At 41.4% G+C, this 24,927-nt stretch overlaps 1 protein-coding gene across 1 annotated transcript in view; it reads left to right on the top strand.

Moving 5' to 3' along the window:
* The first annotated feature begins 2,629 nt into the window (after positions 1–2,629).
* Positions 2,630–24,927, top strand: part of LOC124612485 (TM2 domain-containing protein CG11103) — a 35,592-nt gene continuing 13,294 nt past the window's right edge. Inside the window, exons 1-2 of the mRNA XM_047140719.1 lie at positions 2,630–2,834; positions 2,912–2,999. Of these exons, the coding sequence (XP_046996675.1) occupies positions 2,707–2,834; positions 2,912–2,999 (216 nt within the window). The 5' untranslated portion in view covers positions 2,630–2,706. The remainder of the gene's footprint in view (positions 2,835–2,911; positions 3,000–24,927) is intronic.

Raw genomic sequence — 24,927 nt, 5'->3', positions numbered from 1 at the left:
GAAACACACAAATACCAGTAAATATTCGAAACATGTTGATCATCTGGTAAAATAAACTTGCTACCACTCGATTAAAGACCATAGAAAAGACTGATACATTTGAAAAAGAGTTAAAAGATAACTTAGTCTCTACTGTCTATAATGTATAAAAGAGAATTTACGAGCTGGATATTTTAGGATCCTTCTTTTCCAAACATCTTCAATTAAAGTGCATATACAGAAGAAATGTATATGAAAATGCATATGAAAATAATGAGTATGAAGTTAGTAGGTCCTCACTTTCTAAGAAAGAAGAAGTAGCAATAATTTACAAAATTGCAGTGCGTGTACTAGTTGAAGATAATAAGCTGCTGATTTAATTTGTTAGCAAGAATAGGTTACTGTAGTCACAGCTATGCTCCATGTTTACAATCTTTTTAGAAGTGTATTAGAGAATAACATATTTATTATTCAGGTTTGCAAAGCATGTTTAACTTTGTATATGTAACTAGACAACATAATGTTGTGTGTATGGATGTGAAATGAATCATCATGTAAATTACAGCAAAGTCAATAAACAGGTGAACTTGAACAAGATGAGCCAAGATGTGATTTACCCACTGGTGCACAATGTGTAAGTACAATTCCATTTATTAATACTTATGAGACATACACAATGATTCTGCATTTGCAGGTGGCATTTCTGAAATGAATATATCCTGGTTAGTTATTCTTTCATGCTTGGAAGTAATTAGGTACTGATTACATTAACCAGTCACATTACTTCGAACTCATTAAGTTATGGAAGCAAGTATACAATATGTGAGCTTCGTGCTTTGGAAGGCACACTGCACCCAGATTAGATACTAAGACGAAAGTCGTCAGACATCCTAAATGGTCGAAACTGGGGATGTATACGTCGTAGTGGCGTCACAGAAAATTGTCACTGAGGTGAATGTAATGTCACCCACAAGTGTTAATGAGTGAACTTAACGTCCTCCAAATGCTGTGCAACTCCTTTACGAATAATTTCACTTTTCGCCAGCTTGAAAGCTGTTGAAGTAGCATTCTCAACATAGGTGTTTGGAAGAGCTAACTTGAATGCAAGTGCGGTGGTGGTGGTGGGGGACATCACTTGATTTATACTTCACAAAAAAGAATTTTGTCACTGTTGCAGTCTCTAGAGGTTTCAGTCCATTTCTTTAAGAAACAACAAAAATATGTGACAATGTATAAATAAATTCCATTTACTAATCAATTGCGTTCTACCTACAGTACTTTTTTCACTTCAATATGCAGCCATATTGCAATCTATTTCATTGGGAAATATACAGTGCCCGTATGTATAAAAATTTAGTCTGTAAATGGAGTGGAGGACTATTATCCGTGCTAACGAAACCAACACTTGGCGCGGTATCTGATGGGAACGACTGTATATGGGAAATTCCTTTATGGTCGCTCCCGGCAGTGTCAACTTAGTTTGCGGATTTAGTAATTTCATGTGATCATGTACCGTACTACATTTCAAACTGCTGCCTCATTGCTTCTATTAATCTTTCGTCTTTTGTTATAAAATTATGAATTTCAGCAAAAGAAATAACGAAACGAAACAGTTCGTAATAATTAACGAGCAACAAACAATTGATATCAACCAACAATACGACGATCAAATGAAATACGGGTATCTGTGCATGGCCATGTGTTGGAAGGGAATAACCTTGGGGGTTACGTGATCAATAGCGACCGGATGACGTCAGCTGTCAAAACTTTAACGGAGTCATGACGTGAGTGACGGGACTACCAGTGTCGATGCCGCCATTTGAAATTTTATTTATTTATTTAGATCCCATAAATCCAATACGACGAGACATTCGCATGGATGTAGTACGTCAGATTATTACAGGTTATACAAAAGGAACACATAAAAAAACATCTTGCAAGAGAAGACATAGGTATAAGAGTTAATACACATTAATAGGTACAGACAAAATCACACTTAAAATAGTTAAAATAAAGGTAGATCTTAGTAGCTACATACAAAACATAGAAACGTTAACAATGATTCCAACTATCGCAACGCACAAGAGTGCAAAAACCAGTTAGAGTTAACAGAACTGAAATATTCTTCATCCGAATAAATAGAATTCTCTATTGATAGTGTTTGAGCTGCTGTTTAACTTTGGGAAGCTTGTCAACAAGTGATTTCAGTAACGGTGGAAGAACATTGGACACCTTGCAGTTCGTGTAATGGATCCCTTTTTGTACAATACTAAGGTTTCTTAATTCATAATGGAGGTCCTCTTCCTCCTGGTATTGTGAGTATTGTACGAATCATTGGTTTTGTCTAGTTGCTCATTTTTACCAATGAAACATAACACTATAGAATGTTTTGATGGCCAGAGTTCCGCTTACTCGGGACGGCGGGAATCCCCCTCTCTTTACCCGCCTATAATAAAATTCAAAATCTGCGGGCAAAGTTTTTATGTAGGAAAGCAAAAACTCTCCGACAGGTATTAACATCCTTGAAATGTTTACATGCTTCTATATAGTCGCTGAGGTAAACGTGACAGATGACTGATGAGTGTTTGGGTAGCGATTAGTGTATATTGAACAGTGTGGTGGGAGGTAGTGTGTACTAGGTTTGGTGTTAAAGTTTTTTTTTTTTTTTTTTCCCTATCTTGTGATTTGTCATAGTTGGAGGATGTGTATGGCAGGTCGCTCTAAAGTATGAAGTATGTTTTGTGTATTGCTTCAGTCTTGTGCTTGCTAACAACGATTGCTGCAAACCAAACGAAAAATAATAATAATAATGTGGAATATAATCCATACGGACCCTACGTTAATTGCTCTTTTCTGTAAGACGTGTTCTTAAATTGCTTGTTTTGGACTGTTGGTTGTACTTTGAGTCGTTCTTATTTTTCTCTTTTCACAGCCCCCTGGAGTTCTTGGATTGCGAAGATCTAATAGATCATAAAGGCAATGAAACCGCCAAAGCAGAGCTAGGTCGGGGTTGTGTTAAGGTATAGGCATCCATTGAAAAGTTACTTTGAAAAAAGATGTATAATGCAGTCACTGTTTAGTAGCGATAGTTATATCTTGAATTAAAGCAGAAACCTGCCAATTTAATTATGTGTTGGTAGATTTTGAGCCGTGGTTGTAGATTGTTTATTAAAAGTAATAATTCACAGAAGTAATGGCACGAATTTATTTCATAAAAAATATTTTGTTTTACGAAACACAGTGGTCTACTTGTCCCCACACTACTAGCTGAGATGCTATTTAGATTCTGTATGTAGGCGTCTGTACATGTTGCAGGTAATTGCACGGTTTCCAAACTCTGAATACGTTTATTTTTCGGACTCCTGTAGGCCCCAGCTTTAGAAACTTTGAGATGAGGAAACAAAAGCTTTTGTTACTTTTAAAGTGATGTCCTTCATTGAATTGTTAAGCTACACCCTGTGAATTTGTATACTAGCTCAAGAGTTTGAATGACACAAGCTGTAAGTGTTTTACAAGTTTTGATGTAGTATATACACGTTTGTGGTTCTTCGTATTTCCACTGGAGAGAAATACTTTTTAGGTGCTTGATCACGATAGGCTTGTGTGAAGCATCTTTTACAGTTTCCTAGACGTTCTTGTTCAGAAAATTAATGCAGAATTTATCAAGTATTGCAACACTGATAACTACCACATAATTCTTACCAAGAATGTGCGCATTAACTAATAAATTTCCATACAATTTAATCTCAATATTATCTCTTGAGAATGTTTGCACTGGACTAGGAGGATTTGTATAACAAACTTGTTCAGGTTTTTGAACTACTGTTGTCTGCCTACACACTTTTCATTACCTGATAAGGTTCTCTCTCTCTCTCTCTCTCTCTCTCTCTCTCTCTCTCTCCCTCTCCCTCTCCCTCCCTCTCTCTCTCAGCACTCAGCAGCATGATTTCCTTGCATTTGTTGCAGATGCAGTTTCATGAATCAATAGGAAAATAGAAAATGTATAGGGATTATGTAACTATTTTGTTGTAAACAGAATTTTTCCCACTGCTTCCTTGAACAAGTTGACATTTCTCATAAATAGACTACACATGGTTGGAACTTATACATAATAGTATCTTGCTCAAGTATATTTAATACATTGTGAGAGAAGCTTGTGTGTATTTCAGCTTTGTGCGCTCATAGCTTGTGTCAATCAATCCACTGTAACCTGTTTATGATGTAATTTTGCAATTGTTGATCTTAGGTGCTATTGTTCATTCACACAGTATGCTTCAAATTGACAATGAAAATGATTTATGGGGAGGAGGGGAGATGACGACATTATAGTCTTATCACTTTTGCAAGCAATTATGCAGTTAGCTCTACACATTCTATATAAGAAACGTTGTTGTTGTTGTTGTTGTGGTCTTCATTCCTGAAACTGGTTTGATGCAGCTCTCAATGCTACTCTACCCTGTGCAAGCTTCTTCATCTCCTAGTACCTACTGCAACCTACATCCTTCTGTATCTGTTTAGTGTATTCATCTCTTGGTCTCCATCTACGATTTTTACCCTCCACGCTGCCCTCCAATACTAAATTGGTGATCCCTTGATGCCTCAGAACATGTCCTACCAACCGATCCCTTCTTATAGTCAAGTTGTGCCACAAGCTCCTCTTCTCCCCAATTCTATTTAATACCTCCTCATTAGTTACATGATCTACCCATCTAATCTTCAGCATTTTTCTGTAGCACCACATTTTGAAAGCTTCTATTCTCTTCTTGTCCAAACTATTTATCGTCCATGTTTCACTTCCATACATGGCTACACTCCATACAAATACTTCCAGAAACGACTTCGTGACACTTAAATCTATACTCGATGTTAACAAATTTTTCTTCTTCAGAAACGCTTTCCTTGCCATTGCCAGTCTACATTTTATATCATCTCTACTTCGACCATCATCAGTTATTTTGCTCCCCAAATAGCAAAACTCCTAGTTACTACTTTAAGTGTCTCATTTCCTAATCTGATTCCCTCAGCATCACCCGACTTAATTCGACTACATTCATTATCCTCGTTTTGCTTTTGTTGATGTTCATCTTATATCCTCCTTTCAAGACACTATCCATGCTGTTCAACTGCTCTTCTAAGTTCTTTGCTGTCTCTGACAGAATTACAATGTCATTGGCGAACCTCAAAGTTTTTATTTCTTCTCCATGGATTTTAATAACTACTCTCAATTTTTCTTTTGTTTCCTTTACTGCTTGCTCAGTATACAGATTGAATAACATCAGGGAGAGGCTAGAACCCTGTCTGCCTCCCTTCCCAATCACCACTTCCCTTTCATGCCCCTCGACTCTTATAACTGCCATCTGGTTTCAGTATAAATTGTAAATAGCCTTTTGCTCCCTGTATTTTACCCCTGCCACCTTCAGAATTTGAAAGAGAGTACTCCAGTCAACGTTGTCAAAAGCTTTCTCTAAGTCTACAAATGCTAGAAACTTAGGTTTGCCTTTCCTTATCTAGCTTCTAAGATAAGTCGTAGGGTCAGTATTGCCTCACGTGTTCCAATATTTCTATGGAATCCAAACTGATCTTCCTGAGGTCGGCTTCTAACAGTTCTTCCATTCGTCTGTAAAGAATTCACGTTAGTATTTTGCATCTGTGACTTATTAAACTGATTGCTCGGTAATTTTCACATCTGTCAGCATCTGCTTTCTTTGGGATTGGAATTATTATATTCTTCTTGAAGTCTGAGGGTATTTCACGTGTCTCATACATCTTGCTCACCAGATGGTAGAGATTTGTCAGGACTGGCTCTTCCAAGACCGTCAGTATTTCTTGTTTCGACTCAGGTCTTTCAGTGCTCTGTCAAAATCTTCACGCAGTATCGTATCTCCCATTTCATCTTCATCTACATCGTCTTCCATTTCCATAATACAGGGTGATTCAAAAAGAATACCACAGCTTTAGGAATTTAAAACTCTGCAACGACAAAAGGCAGAGCTAAGCACTATCTGTCAGCGAATTAAGGGAGCTATAAAGTTTCATTTAGTTGTACATTTGTTCGCTTGAGGCGCTGTTGACTAGGCATCAGCGTCAGTTGATGCTAAGATGGCGACCGCTCAACAGAAAGCTTTTTGTGTTATTGAGTACGGCAGAAGTGAATCGACGACACTTGTTCAGCGTGCATTTCGAACGAAGTATGGTGTTAAACCTCCTGATAGGTGGTGTATTAAACATTGGTATAAACAGTTTACAGAGAATGGGTGTTTGTGCAAAGGGAAAAGTTCTGGACGGCCGAGAATGAGTGATGAAAATGTAGCACGCATCCAGCAAGCATTTGTTCGCAGCCCAGGAAAATCGACTCGCAGAGCTAGCAGAGAGCTGCAAATTCCACAATCAACTGTATGGAGAGTCCTACGAAAAAGGTTGGCAGTTATCTGTCCGTAACTACCTGAACGTCAACTACCCGAGGCGATGGATCGGCCGCCAGGCAGCCCGTGACAGAGCACTTCATCACTGGCCTCCAAGAAGCCCTGATCTTACCCCCTGCGATTTTTTCTTATGGGGGTATGTTAAGGATATGGTGTTTCGGCCACCTCTCCCAGCCACCATTGATGATTTGAAACGAGAAATAACAGCAGCTATCCAAACTGTTAAGCCTGATATGCTACAAAGAGTGTGGAACGAGTTGGAGTATCGGGTTGATATTGCTCGAGTGTCTGGAGGGGGCCATATTGAACATCTCTGAACTTGTTTTTGAGTGAAAAAAACCTTTTTAAATACTCTTTGTAATTATGTATAACAGAAGGTTATATTATGTTTCTTTCATTAAATACACATTTTTAAAGTTGTGGTATTCTTTTTGAATCACCCTGTATTGTCCTCAAGTACGTCGCCCTTGTATAGACCCTCTATATACTCCTTCCATCTTTCTGCTTTCCATTCTTTGCTTAGAACTGGGTTTCCATCTGAGCTCTTGATATTTATACAAGTGGTCCTCTTTTCTCCAAAGGTCTCTTTAATTTTCCTGTAGGCTGTATCTATCTTACCCCTAGTGAGATAAGCCTCCACATCCTTACATTGGTCCTCGAGCCATGCCTGCTTAGCCATTTTGCACTTCCTGTCGATCTCATTTTTGAGACATATGTATTCCTTTTTGCCTGCTTCGTTTACTGCATTATTATTTTCTCCTTTCATCAATTAAATTTAATATTTCTTCTGTTACCCAAGCGTTTCTACTAGCCCTCGTCGTTTTACCTACTTGATCCTCTGCTAATTTCACTACTTCATCCCTCAAAGCTACCCATTCTTCTTCTACTGTACTTCTTTCCCCCATTCCTGTCAGTTGTTGCCTTATGCTCTCCCTAAAACTCTGTACAACCTCTGGTTTAGTCAGTTTATCCAGGTCCCATCTCTTTAAATTGCCACCTTTTTGCAGTTTCTTCAGTTTTAATCTACAGTTCATAACCAATAGATTGTGGTCGGAGTCCACATCTGCCCCTGGAAATGTCTTAAAACGTGGTTCCTAAATCTCTGTCTTACCATTATATAATCTATCTGAAACATGTCAGTATCTCCAGGCTTCTTCCATGTATACAGCCTTCTTTTATTATTCTTGAACCAAGTGTTAGCTATGATTAAGTTGTGCTCTGTGCAAAATTCTACCAGGCGGCTTCCTCTTTCATTTCTTAGCCCCAATCCATATTCACCTACTACGTTTCCTTCCCTCCCTTTTCCTACTATTGAATTCCAGTCACCCATGACTATTAAATTTTCGTCTCCCTTCACTACCTGAATAATTTCTTTTATATCATCATACATTTCATCAATTTCTTCATCATCTGCAGAGCTAGTTGGCATATAAACTTGTACTACTGTAGTAGGCGTGGGCTTCGTGTCTATCTTTGCTACAATAATGCATTCACGATGCCGTTTTTAGTAGTTTACTCGCATTCCTATTTTTTTTTATTCATTATTAAACCGACTTCTGCATTACCCCTGTTTGATTTTGTATTTATAACCCTGTATTCGCCTGACCAAAAGTCTTGTTCCTCCTGCCACAGAACTTCACTAATTCCCACTATATCTAACTTTAACCTATCCATTTCCCTTTTAAAATTTTCTAACCTACCTGCTCAATTAAGGGATCTGACATTCCGTGCTCCGATCCGTAGAACGCCAGTTTCTTTCTCCTGATAACGACGTCCTCCTAAGTAGTCCCCGCCCAGAGATCCGAATGGGGGACTATTTTACCTGCGTAATATTTTACCCAAAAGGACACCATCATCATTTAACCATACAGTAAAGCTGCATGCCCTCGGGAAAAATAAGAGCCATACCACTCTGAAAAAGCATATAAGAATAAATCACAACAATTGTCTGTACAGACCACAGTTGACTGGTAACCAGCAGATGAGGTAGCACAGTGCACATAATAGATGTGACCAAACTTGTGCTCTGATTAGCTGTTACTACAGATGCTGTCTAATGAATAACTAGCTCTGTCACTTGATTATTCTGAATGAGTTATAATAATTATATTAGTGAAAATGTCAGAAATAAAAATGTATTCAGTATCAGCTGTTACTACAGATGCTGTCTAATGAATAACTAGCTCTGTCACTTGATTATTCTGAATGAGTTATAATAATTATATTAGTGAAAATGTCAGAAATAAAAATGTATTCAGTATCAGCTGTGGGAAAAAGACATATTCCTCAGCCATTGCTGTGATGTATGTGCTTGAACTTGGTTAGTGATGAGATACTTAAGGTATGTCTCCACTGTAGAACACAATTGTGATACTGTAATCCACTTCACATAGAAAATTGACTGTAATCTGCAACCCTAAAACCAAGGAGACTGTCAAAGACATGATATATCAGTGGACTACTGTAGCATGCACTAAATGTGTTGGCAGATGGCTGCAAGCCAACAACTGAGCAATTAGAATCATGTAATGACATTTTATTGGTTTTGGGTAAGTCAAAGTGTCACCTGTCATGAAATGCTCAGAAACAAGTTGCCTGCTGTTCATCAATGTGGCAGATTGCACTACTGTATGTTTAATTGAGCTCAATAGTGGTGGATGTAGGTGAGAACCATAGTTGAACCATGGTTTAATGTGATGACTGATTCAAAATAATAATCTGTGTGGCTCCCACTACTGGGGAGCAGTTATTATTTGATTATGGCATGTGTCAGTTTGTTAAACACAAACTTTATTATTTGTTGCATTCGACACTTCATTTATCTCAATAACTAGATTACCTATAAGAAAAAATTCATTTTCCACCCCTGAATAAGTTGTAGCCTAGAATAGTTGTAGGCACTTAGTTTTATGTAAGTGTGCAAGCGCTTTTGTGGTTGTTGTCATGCTATAGTATTTATTCTAAGTTATTAGGCTTCATCATGTTTTTCTTAAATTGTACCCTCTGCTGGAATCTTTATCAAGAGCACCAAAAAATCTTGAATATCCCAGCAGAGGGGTCAACAACATTGAATGTGTAAGAAGAAATTTAAGAACAACTTGATGCAGCATAATAATCTAGAAGGTCTTGCCTTCACTTCATAGTTTGTTGTACTTTGTGAACTGAACTAGAGGAGGTAAGTAAATCTCTACCAGCAAGTTATATGGGATAACCCAGCACCATAAGAATTGGTTGCTGTGTAAAAAAATCTGCAGAAAACCACTTCTGCAACACTGTAAATTGATAGATGTGTACATCATAAGATATACATTTAGTTATAGGCCCAAATTAATTATATTTATAGTATTTACCTGAAGCGGTTGTAAAATACAAGTTGTTGACCTTGCTGGAATTTCTTGTAAGAGATTACCATAAAAATCATGCAAAAATATTGAAGGTTGGTATGCATCATCTACCTGATAACATTAATATACACCATAATTGTTGTGGCTGTTCTATTGCTCACAAGATTGTGATGAATGTGTTGCATGGATGATTGTAAATAGTGCTTGTGACACTGAAAATATTTTAGGTGTGAGGCATGTTTGATCATCATTGCACAGTGATGATTTATGGGACCATTTATTGTGTCCCTAAGTTTGCTTTATACATAGCCTATATTTCTATACAGTTTAGAATGTCAGATGTTGTTGTCTTAAGTCAGAATACAATAGCACAGTTGGCGAGAGAAGATCCCAGACAGTTGGCAGTGGTGTTGCCAGCTTTCAACTGTGAAGATCAAATGGTCTCAGGCAAAAACAAGTCAACTATAGAGCTGCAACAACACAGTGGTGTTGCCATAGAAATGTATACAAAATCATTTTGTGTGATCGGTTCGGGAATACACTTGAAGCAGCTGTACCAACGCACTGCATCTATGAAGGATCTTATTTTACCAGCTCTACTATAGTTTGATGCAGCTTTTCACAGTAGTCTATCCTGTGAAAGCCTCATCTTCTCTGCATAACCACAACTTATACTAGTTGTTGGTGTGTCAGGATATGTCCCATTAACCCAATCCCTTGTTTTATTCACATTGTCTTTTCTCCTTGGTTTCAATCAGTACCTCTTCAATAGTTATCCAGTCTGCTCATGTGATTGTCAGCATTCTTCTGTGGCACTGCACTTTTCAAAAGCTTGTTTTCTTTTCTGTACCATTTCCAAAGTATCCTTTATTTCTCTCCAAGGTTGCACTTAGTTTAAATTGCATGTAAAATTTTCCCCATGAACACTTTTCTTGCCATTGCAAGTCTGCATTCTGTATCATCTCTATTTCAGTGATAATCAGTTATTTTGCTGTACTTTCAGTGTCTCATTATGTAATCTTTATTGCTCCAGCATCACCTGATGTTGGCACAATTGAAACTCATAATAATGACAGGTTCTTTCAACTTTTCCAATCCCATCTCTTTGATATCTTACCTTTTTGTATTTTCTGTGTTTTTAGTGGTCAGTTACAGCTGTTCCTTACAATGTTTTGTAGTGTAAAATCTGGGTTGATCCTCCCCACCCCTCCCACAGTGGTAGTCTGCCACCCACTGAAACTACGCCATATCCTTGTCATCCCTACTCTACCCCCGCTTGCAACCTCATGGCTCATATCCCTGTAACAGATCTAGAACGAGACCTGTCCCATATATTGCCTCACTACCACCAGCTACTCCAGCCCAGTTACAAGCATCACCTATTCCATCAAAGGCGGGGCTACCTGTGAAAGCAGTCATGTGATCTACAAGCTAAGCTGCAACCGCTGAGCTGTGTTTTATGTGGGCACGACAACCAACAGACTGTCTGCCTGCATGAATGGCTACCAACAAACTACGGCCAAAAGACAGACTAACCAGTTGCTGAACATGCTGCCCAAGACAGTGTGGTTCACCCAGATTACTGCTTCACAGCCTGTGCCATCTGGATCCTTTCTACCAACAGCAGCCTTTCTGAATTGCACAGGTGGGAACTCTCGTGCAGTATATTCTATATTCCTCTAACCCCCATGGCCTCATCCTTCACTGGTCCCTGTCCTATACCTTCTTATCCCTTTCACTGCTCCCACCCCAGAACTACACAGCCTTCTGTTGCACTGAAGCAACCACTAGTCTCTCTTCCCCCCCCCCCCCCCCCCCCCCTCCCTTTTCTCAAACCTCCTGACTGCACCTAGCAGCCCTACCCTGTCCCCACACCAACCATGCTTGCTCCCACAAGCTGCTCTACACCTCCCCATCCCTACCCTACTGTCCGCCCCCTTCCCTGCTCCAGCCTCCTCCTTACCCCCACAGCCCAGATGGTTTCTCCCACCTGGTGCAGTTCTTCGCAGTCCAGTCTCAGTGGAGAGATAAAGTAGGCATGTGTGTGAGCTGTGCTCGCATGAATATCTGTGTGTGTGTTTTCTACAGTAGATGATGGCCATTTGGCTGAAAGTTCACATGTATAGCAGTCTCTTTGTTGTGCCTGTCAGTGACTCAACATCCCCTCTGTATGGTGAGTAGCAATCCATCCTGGATTTTCCATTGTTGATTTTGTTTTATAGTTAAGTAATCTATATGAAAACTTCTGGCACATCCAGGTCTCATTTGCATCCAAACTCTGCAGACCATTGTGAAGTGCATGGCAGAGGTGCTTCCGATTATACCAGTTATTAGGATTTCTCTGTATTCCACTCATGTATGGAACACGGGAGGAATGGCTGTTTAAATGGCTCTGTGCACCCTGTAATTAGCCTAATCTTGTTTTCACAGTCCCTATGGGAGCAATATAGAAAGTTGTAGTGCATTCCGAAAGTATCTTCAGAAAAAGGGAAGGCTGTAAATAGCCAGAACAAGTAAGGATCCTGAAAAACAGTACTGTACTATTTTAAGAAAAGTTGTAAAAGGATCAAGGAGTATGCACAACATACCAGAAATTTGTAGATTTGACAATAAAAGAGAGACAGGTAAAGAAGCCTTAAAAGATGATTCTTTACTACTGAAAAGAATGGGAGGACTAAAGAAGGCCATTCAAGTGTAGGATCCCCCCCTCCAGTGTCTCACTGCTCTTTGGCGAGTTTGTGGTTGGCTACCACAGCGCCCCAGCCATTGCAGTTTCATTTCCCTTCCGTGCTGCGTGTCTAGTCTCTTGCTATTCTTTTTTCCCCTCCATTGGGGAACATGTTTGAGGTGTTTCTTGGAACGTTTTCTGCATTTTCAGTAACCTGACTTCAGAACAGTCTCTCCACTGTTTTTTGTTCCTCTTTTCTTTCTTCATTCCCCTTCTCCAGTTCTTCCTCTGCTTCAGCGTTTGAGGTTCCTCTTTTTCTTCTTCCACCCTGTGCACTCCTGAAGGCTGTCCCATGTGTCTGATGTGTAACAGGAGACTTGGTAACGCTTAATTCTCAGCCCTGGGTCGACAGGTAGGGTTCGCCACGTACCCCAAGGTACAGGCCATGCCCAGGGAGGGGTGACTGCTTGAACTGTTACTTTGCCAATTGGTCCCCCTGCCAGGTGTTCAGGAGGTGTGACCTGAGGTGTGAACAGTCATCTAAGGCGGGTATGCCCACCCTCTGAGGGGGACCCCCAGTTGGAAGGAGTGCGCCATCGGAGACTTGTGCAGTCGTGGGGGATTCTCTCACAACGAGCCAGTCCTCTTCTCCACATTCTATGTCTACTAAATGTAAACATAATGAGGCTAATGATTCAAAGACCCGTCGCGCTGCACCACGGCTCCTCGTGGTCTCACATACTGAAGCCGGTCAGTCCTTCGCCACGGTAAATCTGTTTATTATTCAGAAAAGTGTTTATGCTATTGCCGGCCTTGTGAAATCCAGCTCTCATTTACAGAATGGCACTTTTCTTTTGGGGACTACTTCTGACTCTCATGCACAACAACTGCTTGCAGTGTCTCTGCTCCACGCCTATTCTATCCGTATTGAGGCCCATCACACACTGAATTCTTCACATGGTATTATTTGCACTAGGCTACTCGATGGTCTGACAGAGGCAGAAATTCAAACATACCTCTCTGATCAGTGTGTCCTTGCAGTCCATCGGGTGATGAAAAAGGTAGATGCATCCGTAGTGCCCACACGCACTCTCTTTCTGATGTTTCACAGTGAAGTACTTCCGTCCAAGATCAAAGCAGGCTATGAAGTTATCACAGTCCGACCATTCCAAATTCGATGTGCTGCTACCAGTGTCATCATTACAATCTTAACCAGATGTCCTGTCAACACCCGGCCAGGTGTGTAACCTGTTGTAGGGATGCTCACTAGGGTGATGGCCTCCTCCTCCTCACTGCATCAGTTATAGTGGTGACTGTGCAGCCTCTTCCCGAGACTGTCCCATATATCTCAATGAGCTGCCGTCCAGGAGATCTGAGTGAAGCGAAAAGGTGTCTCACCCTGCTACTCGCAAGTTGTTGGCTACTCAGAAACCCTGCATTTTACCATCTGGCATTTACAGTACTGTTCTTGGTACATCTCACTCCACGAAGGATATAGTCATACAGACATGCAATCTCAAATTCAACACTGCAGTTGTAAGATTGCCCTGTGGCATGTTAGCATCCCTATCTTCTCCTCTTCCTCCTCCTCCTCCTCCAGCTGTGCAACGAGTCACCAGACTTCTGCCTCACGGGGTGAAATCACATGCTACATAACTGGCTGTCCAGAAAGAATGGAAGGAATACTCCCGGAACAACTTCTTATATCCCTTCAGTCAAGACATCCGAATCATCATGTGCCACATGTAAAGGCTCCAAGAAATCGGAGGCAAATTGTCTTCTCCTTTGCTGACGTGAAGATCCTCTTCAACAGTGTTGCCACACGGTACCCCCACTTGGCCGACCTCCGTGTCGACTGTGTACACCACTGACCGTTTTTCTGCCTTGGAATCTGCAGACTGACAGAAGGAGAATGCCGATGGCTCCGTCGATCTCATTGAGCAGGATCCTCCATCCTCTGCCCCCGGAAGCAGTGAGTCTTCGAAGGCTGGCTCTTGGCAGCCTTCGAGGTGACACCCTTTCATTTTTTCGGTCCTCCCCTTTCCTTGTCATGACTTTCCTCCAATGGAACATTTGCAGCCTTGGATCCAAAAAAAAGAGGAGTTACGTCTGCTCTTGGAATCACAGCATCCACTTCTTCCCTGCGTCCTCATGACTGCTTTGATCTCTGGGATTTCTTTCTGTTCCACTTTGACCTTCCCCCTGAGGACGACATTCCACCTTGTGGGAGAGTCGTGCTGTTCATCCAGGATAACATTCACAGACAAACCATGTCCGAGACTAACCTGCTTCAAGGTGTTGCAGTCCTCATTTTCCTCCCTCATTTCATCTTTTCCCCTTGTACCATTTGTGTACCTCTGTCATTCGGTGTCACTAGGACAGACTTCCTCCCGCTTAGGGGAATTCCATTACCCCTTTCTGCTTCTCATTGACTTTAATGCACCCTCTTCTGCTCAATCAACGTAACCTAGTCTGCCTTAACACAGGAGCACCCATGTTCCTTTCAGACTCCATGCACACCTGTTCCCATTTCGACCTTTCCTTCTGCAGTGCCCAGCTGCCCATCGTCTCCAGTGGTCCGTTCTCTCTGACACGTGTTCAAGTGACCATTTCCTGTATGCTATCCATTTGATGACTCCCACCCTGCCTCTGTGCACACCTAAATAGCAGCTTTCTAAGACCGACTGAAGGCTTTACTCCTTCCTGGTGACCTTCAAACAACTTTATTTCTGCAGTTGTGATGACCAGATAGACTACCTTAGCAACATTATTCTTGCCTCTGCAGACTATTTCATTCCTTGCACTTCATCTTTACCTCACTGTGTCATGGTCCCTTGGTGGACTGAGGTATGCTGCAGTGCAATTCGCGCATGAAGACGGGTTCTGCATGTTTTTAACTGTTGTCCTACAATGGCAAGCTGCATTCATTGTAAACAGTTGTGTGTGCTGTGTCATCGTATTCTTTGGGAGAGCAAAAAAGCTAGCTGGATTTCATTTACTAGTTTTTTTAAAAGATTCTCTCCCTCTTCCATTGTGTTGGCTAATCTTTGACACCTCTCTGGGGCCAGTGTCTGTTCCCCAATTTTTGGCCTGACCATAACAGACGATGTCGTATGGGACCCTATTGCTATCTCCAACACCTTGGGCCACAATTTTGCAGACATTTCGAGCTCCACTCACTATCACCCTGCCTTCCTCCATTGGAGACGAGTGGAGGAGGCATGGGTGATACCCTTCTATTCTCAGAATTGTGAGTACTACAATGCTGCCTTTTCTGTGAGGGAGCTAGGTCATGCTCTCACTTCATCCCGATCCTCCACCCCAGGGCCAGATGACGTTCCCATCCAGATGTTGCAGAACCTTTCTCTTGCAGGCAAGCACTTTCTCCTTCTTACGTACAATCTCACCTGGGCAGAGCGCACGTTTCCCAGACGCTAGCGTGAAGTCACTGTCGTATCCATACCTAAGCCCGGTAAAGACAGACACCTTCCTTGTAGCTACCACCCCATTTCTCTCACTAGGTATGTGTACAAGGTGATGGATTGTATGATTCGTGCCTGGCTGGTACGATGGCTCGAGTCTTGCAACTGATGTTGTCCCCAGCAGATACCCATGCCGTTTGTCTGCCGTGCCTGGCCACCCATCCTATGCCTCCTTCTTTGATGACTCCTTTGATTGCCAGTATGGGGCACAGCCCTCTTCTCTTTTACCTCCTGGAGTTTGCTTTTGGCTATTGTTCCAGCAGCTTCTCTTCACACTACTTACAACTTTCCCAATGGGTGTGAACCCTTCACCATCTTGGCTTCACCTTGGACTTCACTTGGACTTCTCAGAGTAGAAATAAAGCTGTGAGGATGGGGTGTGACTCATGCTTGGGTAGCTCAGGTGGTAGAGCACTTGCCCGCAAAAGGCGAAGGTCCCGAGTTCGAGTCTCGGTCTGGCGCACAGTTTTAATCTGCCAGGAAGTTTCATATCAGCACACAATCCACTGCAGAGTGAAAATCTCATTCTGGAAACATCCCCCAGGCTGTGGCTAAGCCATGTCTCCCCAATATCCTTTCTTTCAGGAGTGCTAGTTCTACAAGGTTCGCAGAAGAGCTTCTGTTAAGTTTGGAAGGTAGGAGACGAGGTACTGTCAGAAGTAAAGCTGTAAGGGCGGGGCATGAGTCATGCTTGGGTAGCTCAGATGGTAGAGCACTTGCCCGTGAAAGGCAAAGGTCCCGAGTTTGAATCTCGGTCCGGCACACAGTTTTAATCTGCCAGGAAGTTTCCTATCAGTGCACACTCCGCTGCCGAGTGAAAATCTCATTCTTTTACAAGAGCTATTGATTGGAATAACTAGTCTAATGAGTACAGAATATGGTTTGACAGTAAACCAATGAAAGTAATTAAAAGTAGCAAAATGAGAATAGCGAGAAACTCAACATCAGTATTGGTGATCATGACATATATGAAGTTAAGGAATTCTGCTACCTTGGAAGCCAAATAACCTATCATGTATGAACCAAGGAGGACATAAAAAGCAGACTGCCACAGGCAAAATGGGTGTTCGTGTTTAAGACAAGTCTACTATCAAACATTGGCCTTAATTTGAAGAAGAAATGTCAGACAATGTACATTTTGAGCACAGCATTGCATGGTAGTAGTCATGGACTGTGGGAAAACCAGAAAGAAGAGACTCAAAGCATCTGAGATGTGATGCTACAGAAGAACACTGAAAATTATGTGGACTGACAAGATAAGGAATGATTAAGTTCTCCTCATCTCCTCAGAATTGGCAAAGAAAGGATCATATGGAAAATACTGGCAAGAAGAAGGGGCAGACTGACAGGACATGTGTTCAGACATTAGGGAATAACTTGTGTGGTACTAGAGGGAGCTGTAGAGGGCAAAAACTGTAAAGGAATACAGAGATTAGAATACATCCAACAAATAATTGAGGACGTAGGAGGGAAGTGTAACTTTGAAATGAAGAGATTGGCACAGGAGAGCAATTTGTGGCACGTGACATCAAACCATGACATAAAAAATAAAATAAAATAAACAGCTTTCCAAAACTTTATAAATTGAGGGCAAAGTTTTCAGTATTTGTAAAAACACCAAAAATAGGTATTTTCAGCCATCCTTTACAAAAAAGTATGTTCTGCAACCTCTGACAAGGGTACCTCCCCATCGCGCCCCCCTCAGATTTAGTTGTAAGTTGGCACAGTGGATAGGCCCTGAAAAACTGAACACAGATCAATCGAGAAAACAGGAAGAAGTTGTGTGGAACTATGAAAAAAATAAGCAAAATATACAAACTGAGTAGTCCATGCGTAAAATAGGCAACATCAAGGAGAGTGTGAGCTCAAGAGCGCCGTGGTCCCGTGGTTAGCGTGAGCATCTGCGGAACGAGAGGTCCTTGATTCAAGTCTTCCCTCGAGTAAAAAGTTTAATTTTTTATTTTCCGACAATTATCAAAGATCAGGCAATCATATATAATTAACTTTGCTCTCCAAAATTCCAGGACATGTTCAGATTTGCTTGGACATATACAGGATTTGACGGTCTGCACACGGAAAAATATGAAAACGTTAAAAACATATGTTTTGACAGAGCATAGGGAAAACTGTGCGACTGTGAAACTGTTGCATTCATTTGTTGCAGTTTATGTGACAAACTCTTGTTTTCATCACTTTTTTGGGAGTGATTATCACATCCACAAGAAAACCTAAATCGGGCTAGATAGAAGAATATTTTTACTCATTCGCCAAGTGTACAAGTCAGGTGGGTCGACAACATATTCCTGTCATGTGACGCACATGCTGTCACCAGTGTCGTATAGAATATACCAGACGGATTTTCCTGTGGAGGAATCGGTTGACCTATGACCTTGCGATCAAATGTTTTCGGTTCCCATTGGAGAGGCACGTCCTTTCGTCTACTAATCGCACGGTTTTGCGGTGCGGTCACAAAAAACAGACACTAAACTTATTACAGTGAACAGAGACGTCAATGAACGAACAGACAGATCATAACTTTGCGAAAAGAAAAAAATTAAAATTATCACTTGAGGGAAGACTTGAACCAAGGACCTCTCGTTCTGCAGCTGCTCACACAAACCACGGGACCATGGCGCTCCTCAGTTCATGTTCTTCTTGATGTTGCCTATCTTGCACATGGACTACTCAGTTTGTATATTTTGCTTATTTTTTTCATAGTTCCACACAACTTCTTCCTGTTTTCTCGATTGATCTGTGTTCAGTTTTTCAGGGCCTATCCACTGTGCTAACTTATAACTAAATCTGAGGGGGGTGCGATGGGGAGGTTCCCTTGTGAGTCATTTTCATTAGAAAGAATATGTTTTAAACTACTTAAAAAACTAGACTCAGTTTTTGGAATTCAAGCATATAAGGCCCCCAAAAATAATGACAAGGCAAAGGCATTGTGAAAATACACTCATATTCTGCTAGTACTCAAATCTGACATTCTTTATTATGTTTAGCAGTTGCTTAGTGGTATTTTGAGAAATTAAAATCAGAAATCCTAATGATTAGGAAGTGGACTCAATCATAAAAGTGTAAAAACTGCAAAAAGTAGTCTTTTTCATGTCTGTTTGGTGCAATTTTTGCACTTGATTGTAAACTAACTTTTTAATAAGCTAGGGACTTGACACTTTCAGCATAGCTCAAAACTGGATGACAGTGCAATGTTAGAGTCCAATCAGTGAAGGAAACTAAGAAAATTAGGGGAAAAATTCATGTAGTTGCAGATTTTGATCCATTGGTAGAAGGGAGTGCCATGAACAACATACTAAAAATCACAAGTGATGTGTGGTGAAGATGGGGAATGGTGAGTGGAGGGGGGGTGGGGGCTAAAGGCCACTTTTTTATGTTTTTCTTGAATAACTAGAAAACTGCAGCTTCTAGCAAAAAAGTTTTCCAATACATAATTAAACTACATTAGATTTCCTACAAAAAGGGTCCAGTTCGTCTTCCCTTCTAGGACCAATAATTTCCATGGAAAAATTCCAGATTATTAAATATAGTTTTTAAATGATATAAAATAGTGTGTATTGTTAATTGAAGCACAGATTAACCAGTTGTAATAGTTTTGGTAGCTGGGTATGTTGGTTGGATGGGAGGCAGCAGCAGAGTAGTAGTCTGCAGTACTAAATTCTCTTTATTAATTCATCTTACCACAGCCCAATACAAGATGGTGGTGACTTGGCCAAGGAATCCTGTTCCCTCATGTATTGTTGACACTCTGAATTGCTGATAGAGCATGGTGTTAGCTGACTGTGACCTTCATGACATTACCTACTCCACTGGTGATGTTTCTTCACACTTGGCAGCCTCTGCAAGGCCCATTGTGCCGGTGGTAGCACAATCCTCGCCCCACATCTCTACGGTGTGGGAAGGCAGCTGATACTGTGTCGTAGTGGGCAGTCACCCACTGCCCCTGTGCTGGTGGTTGCGGCTGCTACCCTGGGCAGGAACTGGCTCACTGTAGCCCAGGACTGAACAGCCTCAGGGCAGACTGCTCCAGTGTAGGTATGAACTGCGATCCTCAATCCGCATCCTGTATAGTGGCAGGCGACAGAGCCCCCATGCTGGTTGAGCTGCGGTACTGACAAGTAATTTTAGTACAAACGGCTCAGCTGTATATACTCTTCACGCTGTGCCTGTTTGCCCTGTGCTGTGCCTTTTTGTGCACACATTAAACACTTAGGCAGACACCAGTATGTGTGTACCACATCTTAGTGGATTAGAACTGTATTAAGAGATAAATTGTGTTCTGGCTGTGCGACAGGCTGGCGAGGGGTTGGGGGGAGGGGGGGGGGGGAGGTGGAGTGTGAGTATAGGGAAGACATGTCGCTGGGTTGCGGTTCTGTCTCCCTCCTCCATAGCTCTGCACATGGAAGAGCAAGCGGGCAATTTCCCGCCCTCTGTGTGTCAAAAAATACGTCTACAGGATGTTTCCCACATCTTATGCAGTGCACAGACGTGCCCTCAAAATGTTACACTGCTAGAGAGGAAATTGATTCTTAGTCATCTTGTATGGCAGATGTATCATTCATCCGGGAAAGACAACTTTCCCTCATCATGCACGCTCCTTGCTTTTTAGTTTACCTAGCATTTCCTGTCCAGTTCTCTTACACGATTAGACAAAATAACATCACAGTGCTCCTGTTTATATAGTGAAGTAATTTTTAATTTATTGAGTACTTATTTGCATTTGTTAAGTTAGCTGATATGTAAAACAAGCTCAACAAGTGAGCTGTCAACTGTACACCACAGTGCAGAGCCTGTCCCAAGTGAAATATGCTGTGGCCCAGCCTGGCTTGGGTCACGTCAGGTCAGGTCAGCTCAGCTCACCTTCCCTGCTCCACCCTGTCATACCCTCACCACACAATTTATCAATTAATACTGTTCTGTTGCACTTAGATGTGGTATACTCATTTTAATATTGGTTGTTAGCCCATTTCATTTAACAACAAGCATTAATTTTATATCATTAAACATTATTAAAAATAATCTGTTATTTTTCCATTCTCTGCAACATGGAAACTGAATAGGGTTTTTTTAGTAGAAAATTTAACATAGTTTAATTTTGTACTGGAAAAGATTTTCGGTTTTTGAGTTATTCAAGGTAAACTTAAGACTCACCTCTAGAACCATCTCCCCTCCCCCATGCTCCATGCTCCTCCCATCCCTTCCCCACACTCACACTCCACTGATCAGGACTTTTAGTATGTTGTTTCTGGCACTCCCTTCTACCACTGTACAAAAATTTTGTCTAAAGGTAGATGAGCTTATTATCCTAGGGATTGTTCTGAAAATTATTGATTTGTTGTTCAGGATACAGAGCAAGGTTTCCACGAGGAAAATAATCAAGCATCAATCCATCAGTTTGTCATGTATTGTCGTCAAAATCAGAACATGGAGTCTGAGTTTTTGTATTGTCAATAGCTGTTTGTGACATGCCACAATAACTGTTAATGTTTTTTCTGAAGGAGCTGATTAAATGTGTAAAAATACAGTTTGCTCATATTTCCCACATCCATTATTTCAGCAATGGGTCCAGCACCCAGTGGAAATGAGATGAGCGTTTGGCGTCATTGGCCAGGAGGTCCCCTGTGGGGCAGGTCCAGCCGCCTTGGTGCAGTTCTTATTACATCCGATGCTGCATTGGGTGACCTGTGTGCCAGATGGGGATGAAATGATGATGAAGACAACACATCAGCTATGGTCATCTGCTTTCTTGTTTTTGATCTCTTCTCCCTATTTCTTGCGTCTCTCTGTGGTTTTCTTGTCCTGTTTTGTCCATTGTAGTGTGTGTTGTCTTATCGTTCTTCTGGTTCTTCCTTTCTCCTGTTATTGTGCCATGCGTTGTCTTTGTTTTCTTCTTTCCCATGGGTAATTGTTCTACTGGGAACAAGGGTCCGATGACCTCACAGTTTGGTCCCTTCTCCCCTCCCCCCTTTTAAACCAACAAACCGACCAGGTAGCTGTTGTTCTTGTGAGAGAGTCTATCACCAGTAGGATCTCTTTTCCAGTGAGTCCTCTTGTCAGTAAAGTGAAGAACTGCTGTACATTTACCTGGAGTGATATGGAGTTGACATTTTGGTTCACCACGTTCAGAGAAGATCAAAAGTAAGGGGATGGATACCGGTGTATTTTTTACACTTCAAAAGAAATGTTTTACTGATAATGTTTCGGCATACAGGATAATGCAGAAGGGGGTAGCTTGAAGACAGAACTGTGAACATTGTGTTATAAAGAAATAGGAACATTATTTTAACCATACTAGTCTCTGTTGAACTCTGTGGCTGTTATTAATTTATGGATTTTGATGAAAAATGCAACCAGGCACAAAGACCTTTAAAAACCTGTTTCAAGGTCTTGGTGGCTAAATGTGTTCTCTATCAACAATCCTTAAGAAATATGAATGACAACATGAAATCAATAAAATATCAAAACTGTGCTAAAACATTAAGAAAACAGATAATTGCCTCCAATTTAATAGTGATAGTTTCTGTTACTAGTCCTCCTGAGCCCACAAACACAGTGCTCCTATGGTAGCTACTTCAATGATGCAGCAGGAGAAGCAGCCATTTCCTGTGTCACAACAAAAGACTGCTAGTGTTTTGTTGCAACATGTACTCGTCTCCATACTGCCCATTCATCCATAAGAGCAGTACAGAATATGGAATTGGAATGTCTCGAACATCCACCTTGCTTATCATATCTCACCCTGAGCGATGCTCGCGTGTGCCAAGATTTAAACTGACTAGTGGCCTCACTTCCCAATGGCTGAAAGAGCCACAAGGCTAAAGGGCTCTGAACAGTGATTGCAGAGGAGTGCTGTTGTCTTCATTTCCAGAAAACAAGAAGGAAAATTACTCTGTAGGGACAAAAGAAAACAATTTAAAAAGAGATCTAATTATGTTGACCCCATCTGGAATTGAACCTATGAAAACTGATGTAGCACCACATTTCAGGTTAACAGTGAATTATTCCAAAATAACCTGTACCACCTCCTTCCTCCTTTCACTTCTTTCCCATACCTGAAATTACTGAAATGGCCACCATCACCACCATGTTGAGCTTTACAAACTGATAGCTACCTACCTTGCTGTCTCTGTGCCTATATGAGGGACAAGATTTTTAGAAAACCAACAAGCCATTGGTAGAAACTGTCATGTCAAATGCTAGTTGCCCCCCCCCCCCCCCCCCCCCCCCGCCCCAACCTCTCTCTCACTCACACACACACACACACACACACACACACACACACACACACACACACACAGAGAGAGAGAGAGAGAGAGAGAGAGAGAGAGAGAGAGAGAGAGAGAGAGAGAGAGAGAGCCACAGCCACAGCCACAAGCATATTGGGAAATGATTTAGCATCAGTCTGAGGTGTCAGATTTGGAAAGCCAGGGGTATGGAATTGCAACCTGCCAGAATCCCCAAGAAACTGAGGATGATTAAGGAAACGACCAAGGTATGGCATACTTCTCTTCAAACCCCTCATGAAGAAGCCGTCATACTGCCAACTATACATCACCCACACAAAACTGACACAGGAGTTCATCTTATGGCAAGAAGATCCCTTTGATGGCAAACCACTGAGTGCACACATCTGAGACTAAAACTAAAGCCTTGGAATTTTCTTACACCTGTTACATGCAAACGATACAATAATAGCAGGACAAGTAATATGTTTCATGAGGGAAAGTAGATATTACAGCAATATTTTACACCTTTAGCAGTTTCATGTTGGTTTGGGCACATAGAGTAAGTTCTTCTCTCTGCAACATTGGCCCTGTGCACAGTGTAAATATTTGACTTTTTACACTAATAATCACTTAGGTTCTAGAAAGTCTTACATTTCTCATCCAATTTTAGACAGAATAAATGTTAGTGGTACTATAATCCATCTGTAGTGTATCCTTCATCGATATCAGTGAGGAACAAATACAGAGTGTACCTCTCGGCACAGGCACTTGGTGTGAGGAGGTGGGAGTGACCTCTTCGCTGTGGCCTCTTCACCACTGGTACCTTCCCTCCTCCTCTCTTTTAGCCTAATGTAAAACTGCGATGGTTTTGAATTATCTGGACTTTAACCATAGTGACATTTTATCCTTTTATTTTACCATTTTAGCTGTATTTAATTAGGAAGAAAGGAATGCTTGATACATGCACTGTTTGGTATCTTTAAAATTGTAATCATCCACATTGGTTTCTAAGGGGTCAATTGTCAAATTAATTGCTCTTGTTCTTTAGAAAATTGCCCCATGTAATTTCTGAGTCTCGTGCATTTGCCATCAGTTTACATAAAATATTTAATTTTTCTAGGTAGTACCTAACAAACTAATCATGCATGTAGTTAATCACAAAATCTTAAGCCTGTTAATGCTTTGCTTTAAAGACACCCATCTATTAGAGTGCGGGAATTACAAAGATCATTAAAAAAAATTGACTTTTTTAAAAAAAACTCTATTAATATTATGTACTATAACATTTATTTTTCAGTGTAATCCCCCTTGAGTTCTGGCCTCACCTATTGCCCTATGAGTGATCAGGCCACTGTTCCTTCAGCAGTATCTGAGGAGGAACATGTGGGCAGGAGTTTTCTGGTTGTCAGGAGCTCCAACATTAGGAATATTATGGAGCCCCATAGGCAGATAGTGTTCAGCCAGTATGCACTCGGTATGTCTGCCGGGGAGCCACATTCGGGATGTGGAGGTGGCCTTGCCCGTGGCTGACGAGCATCCAAGGTGCAGTTGTTTGCAAGTTGTGGGCCACACTGACACCAAGGACATCTGTTGCATGGGTTCTGAGGCCATCTTCAGTTCATACAGGCGACTGGCGGAGGTGATGAAGGCTGCTAGCCTCGCACACAGGGTGCAGGCAGAGCTCTCAATTTGTAACGTTGTTCCCTGAGTTGATCAGGGTCCTTTAGTTTGGAGCCAAGTGGAGCGTCTCCACCAAAGGCTATGTCGATTCTGTAATGGTCTTGGCTTCAG

The sequence above is a fragment of the Schistocerca americana genome, chromosome 4, assembly GCF_021461395.2.
Source record: "Schistocerca americana isolate TAMUIC-IGC-003095 chromosome 4, iqSchAmer2.1, whole genome shotgun sequence".
Taxonomy (NCBI): Eukaryota; Metazoa; Arthropoda; class Insecta; order Orthoptera; family Acrididae; genus Schistocerca; species Schistocerca americana.
This window is presented reverse-complemented; position numbering and strand designations above follow the sequence as displayed.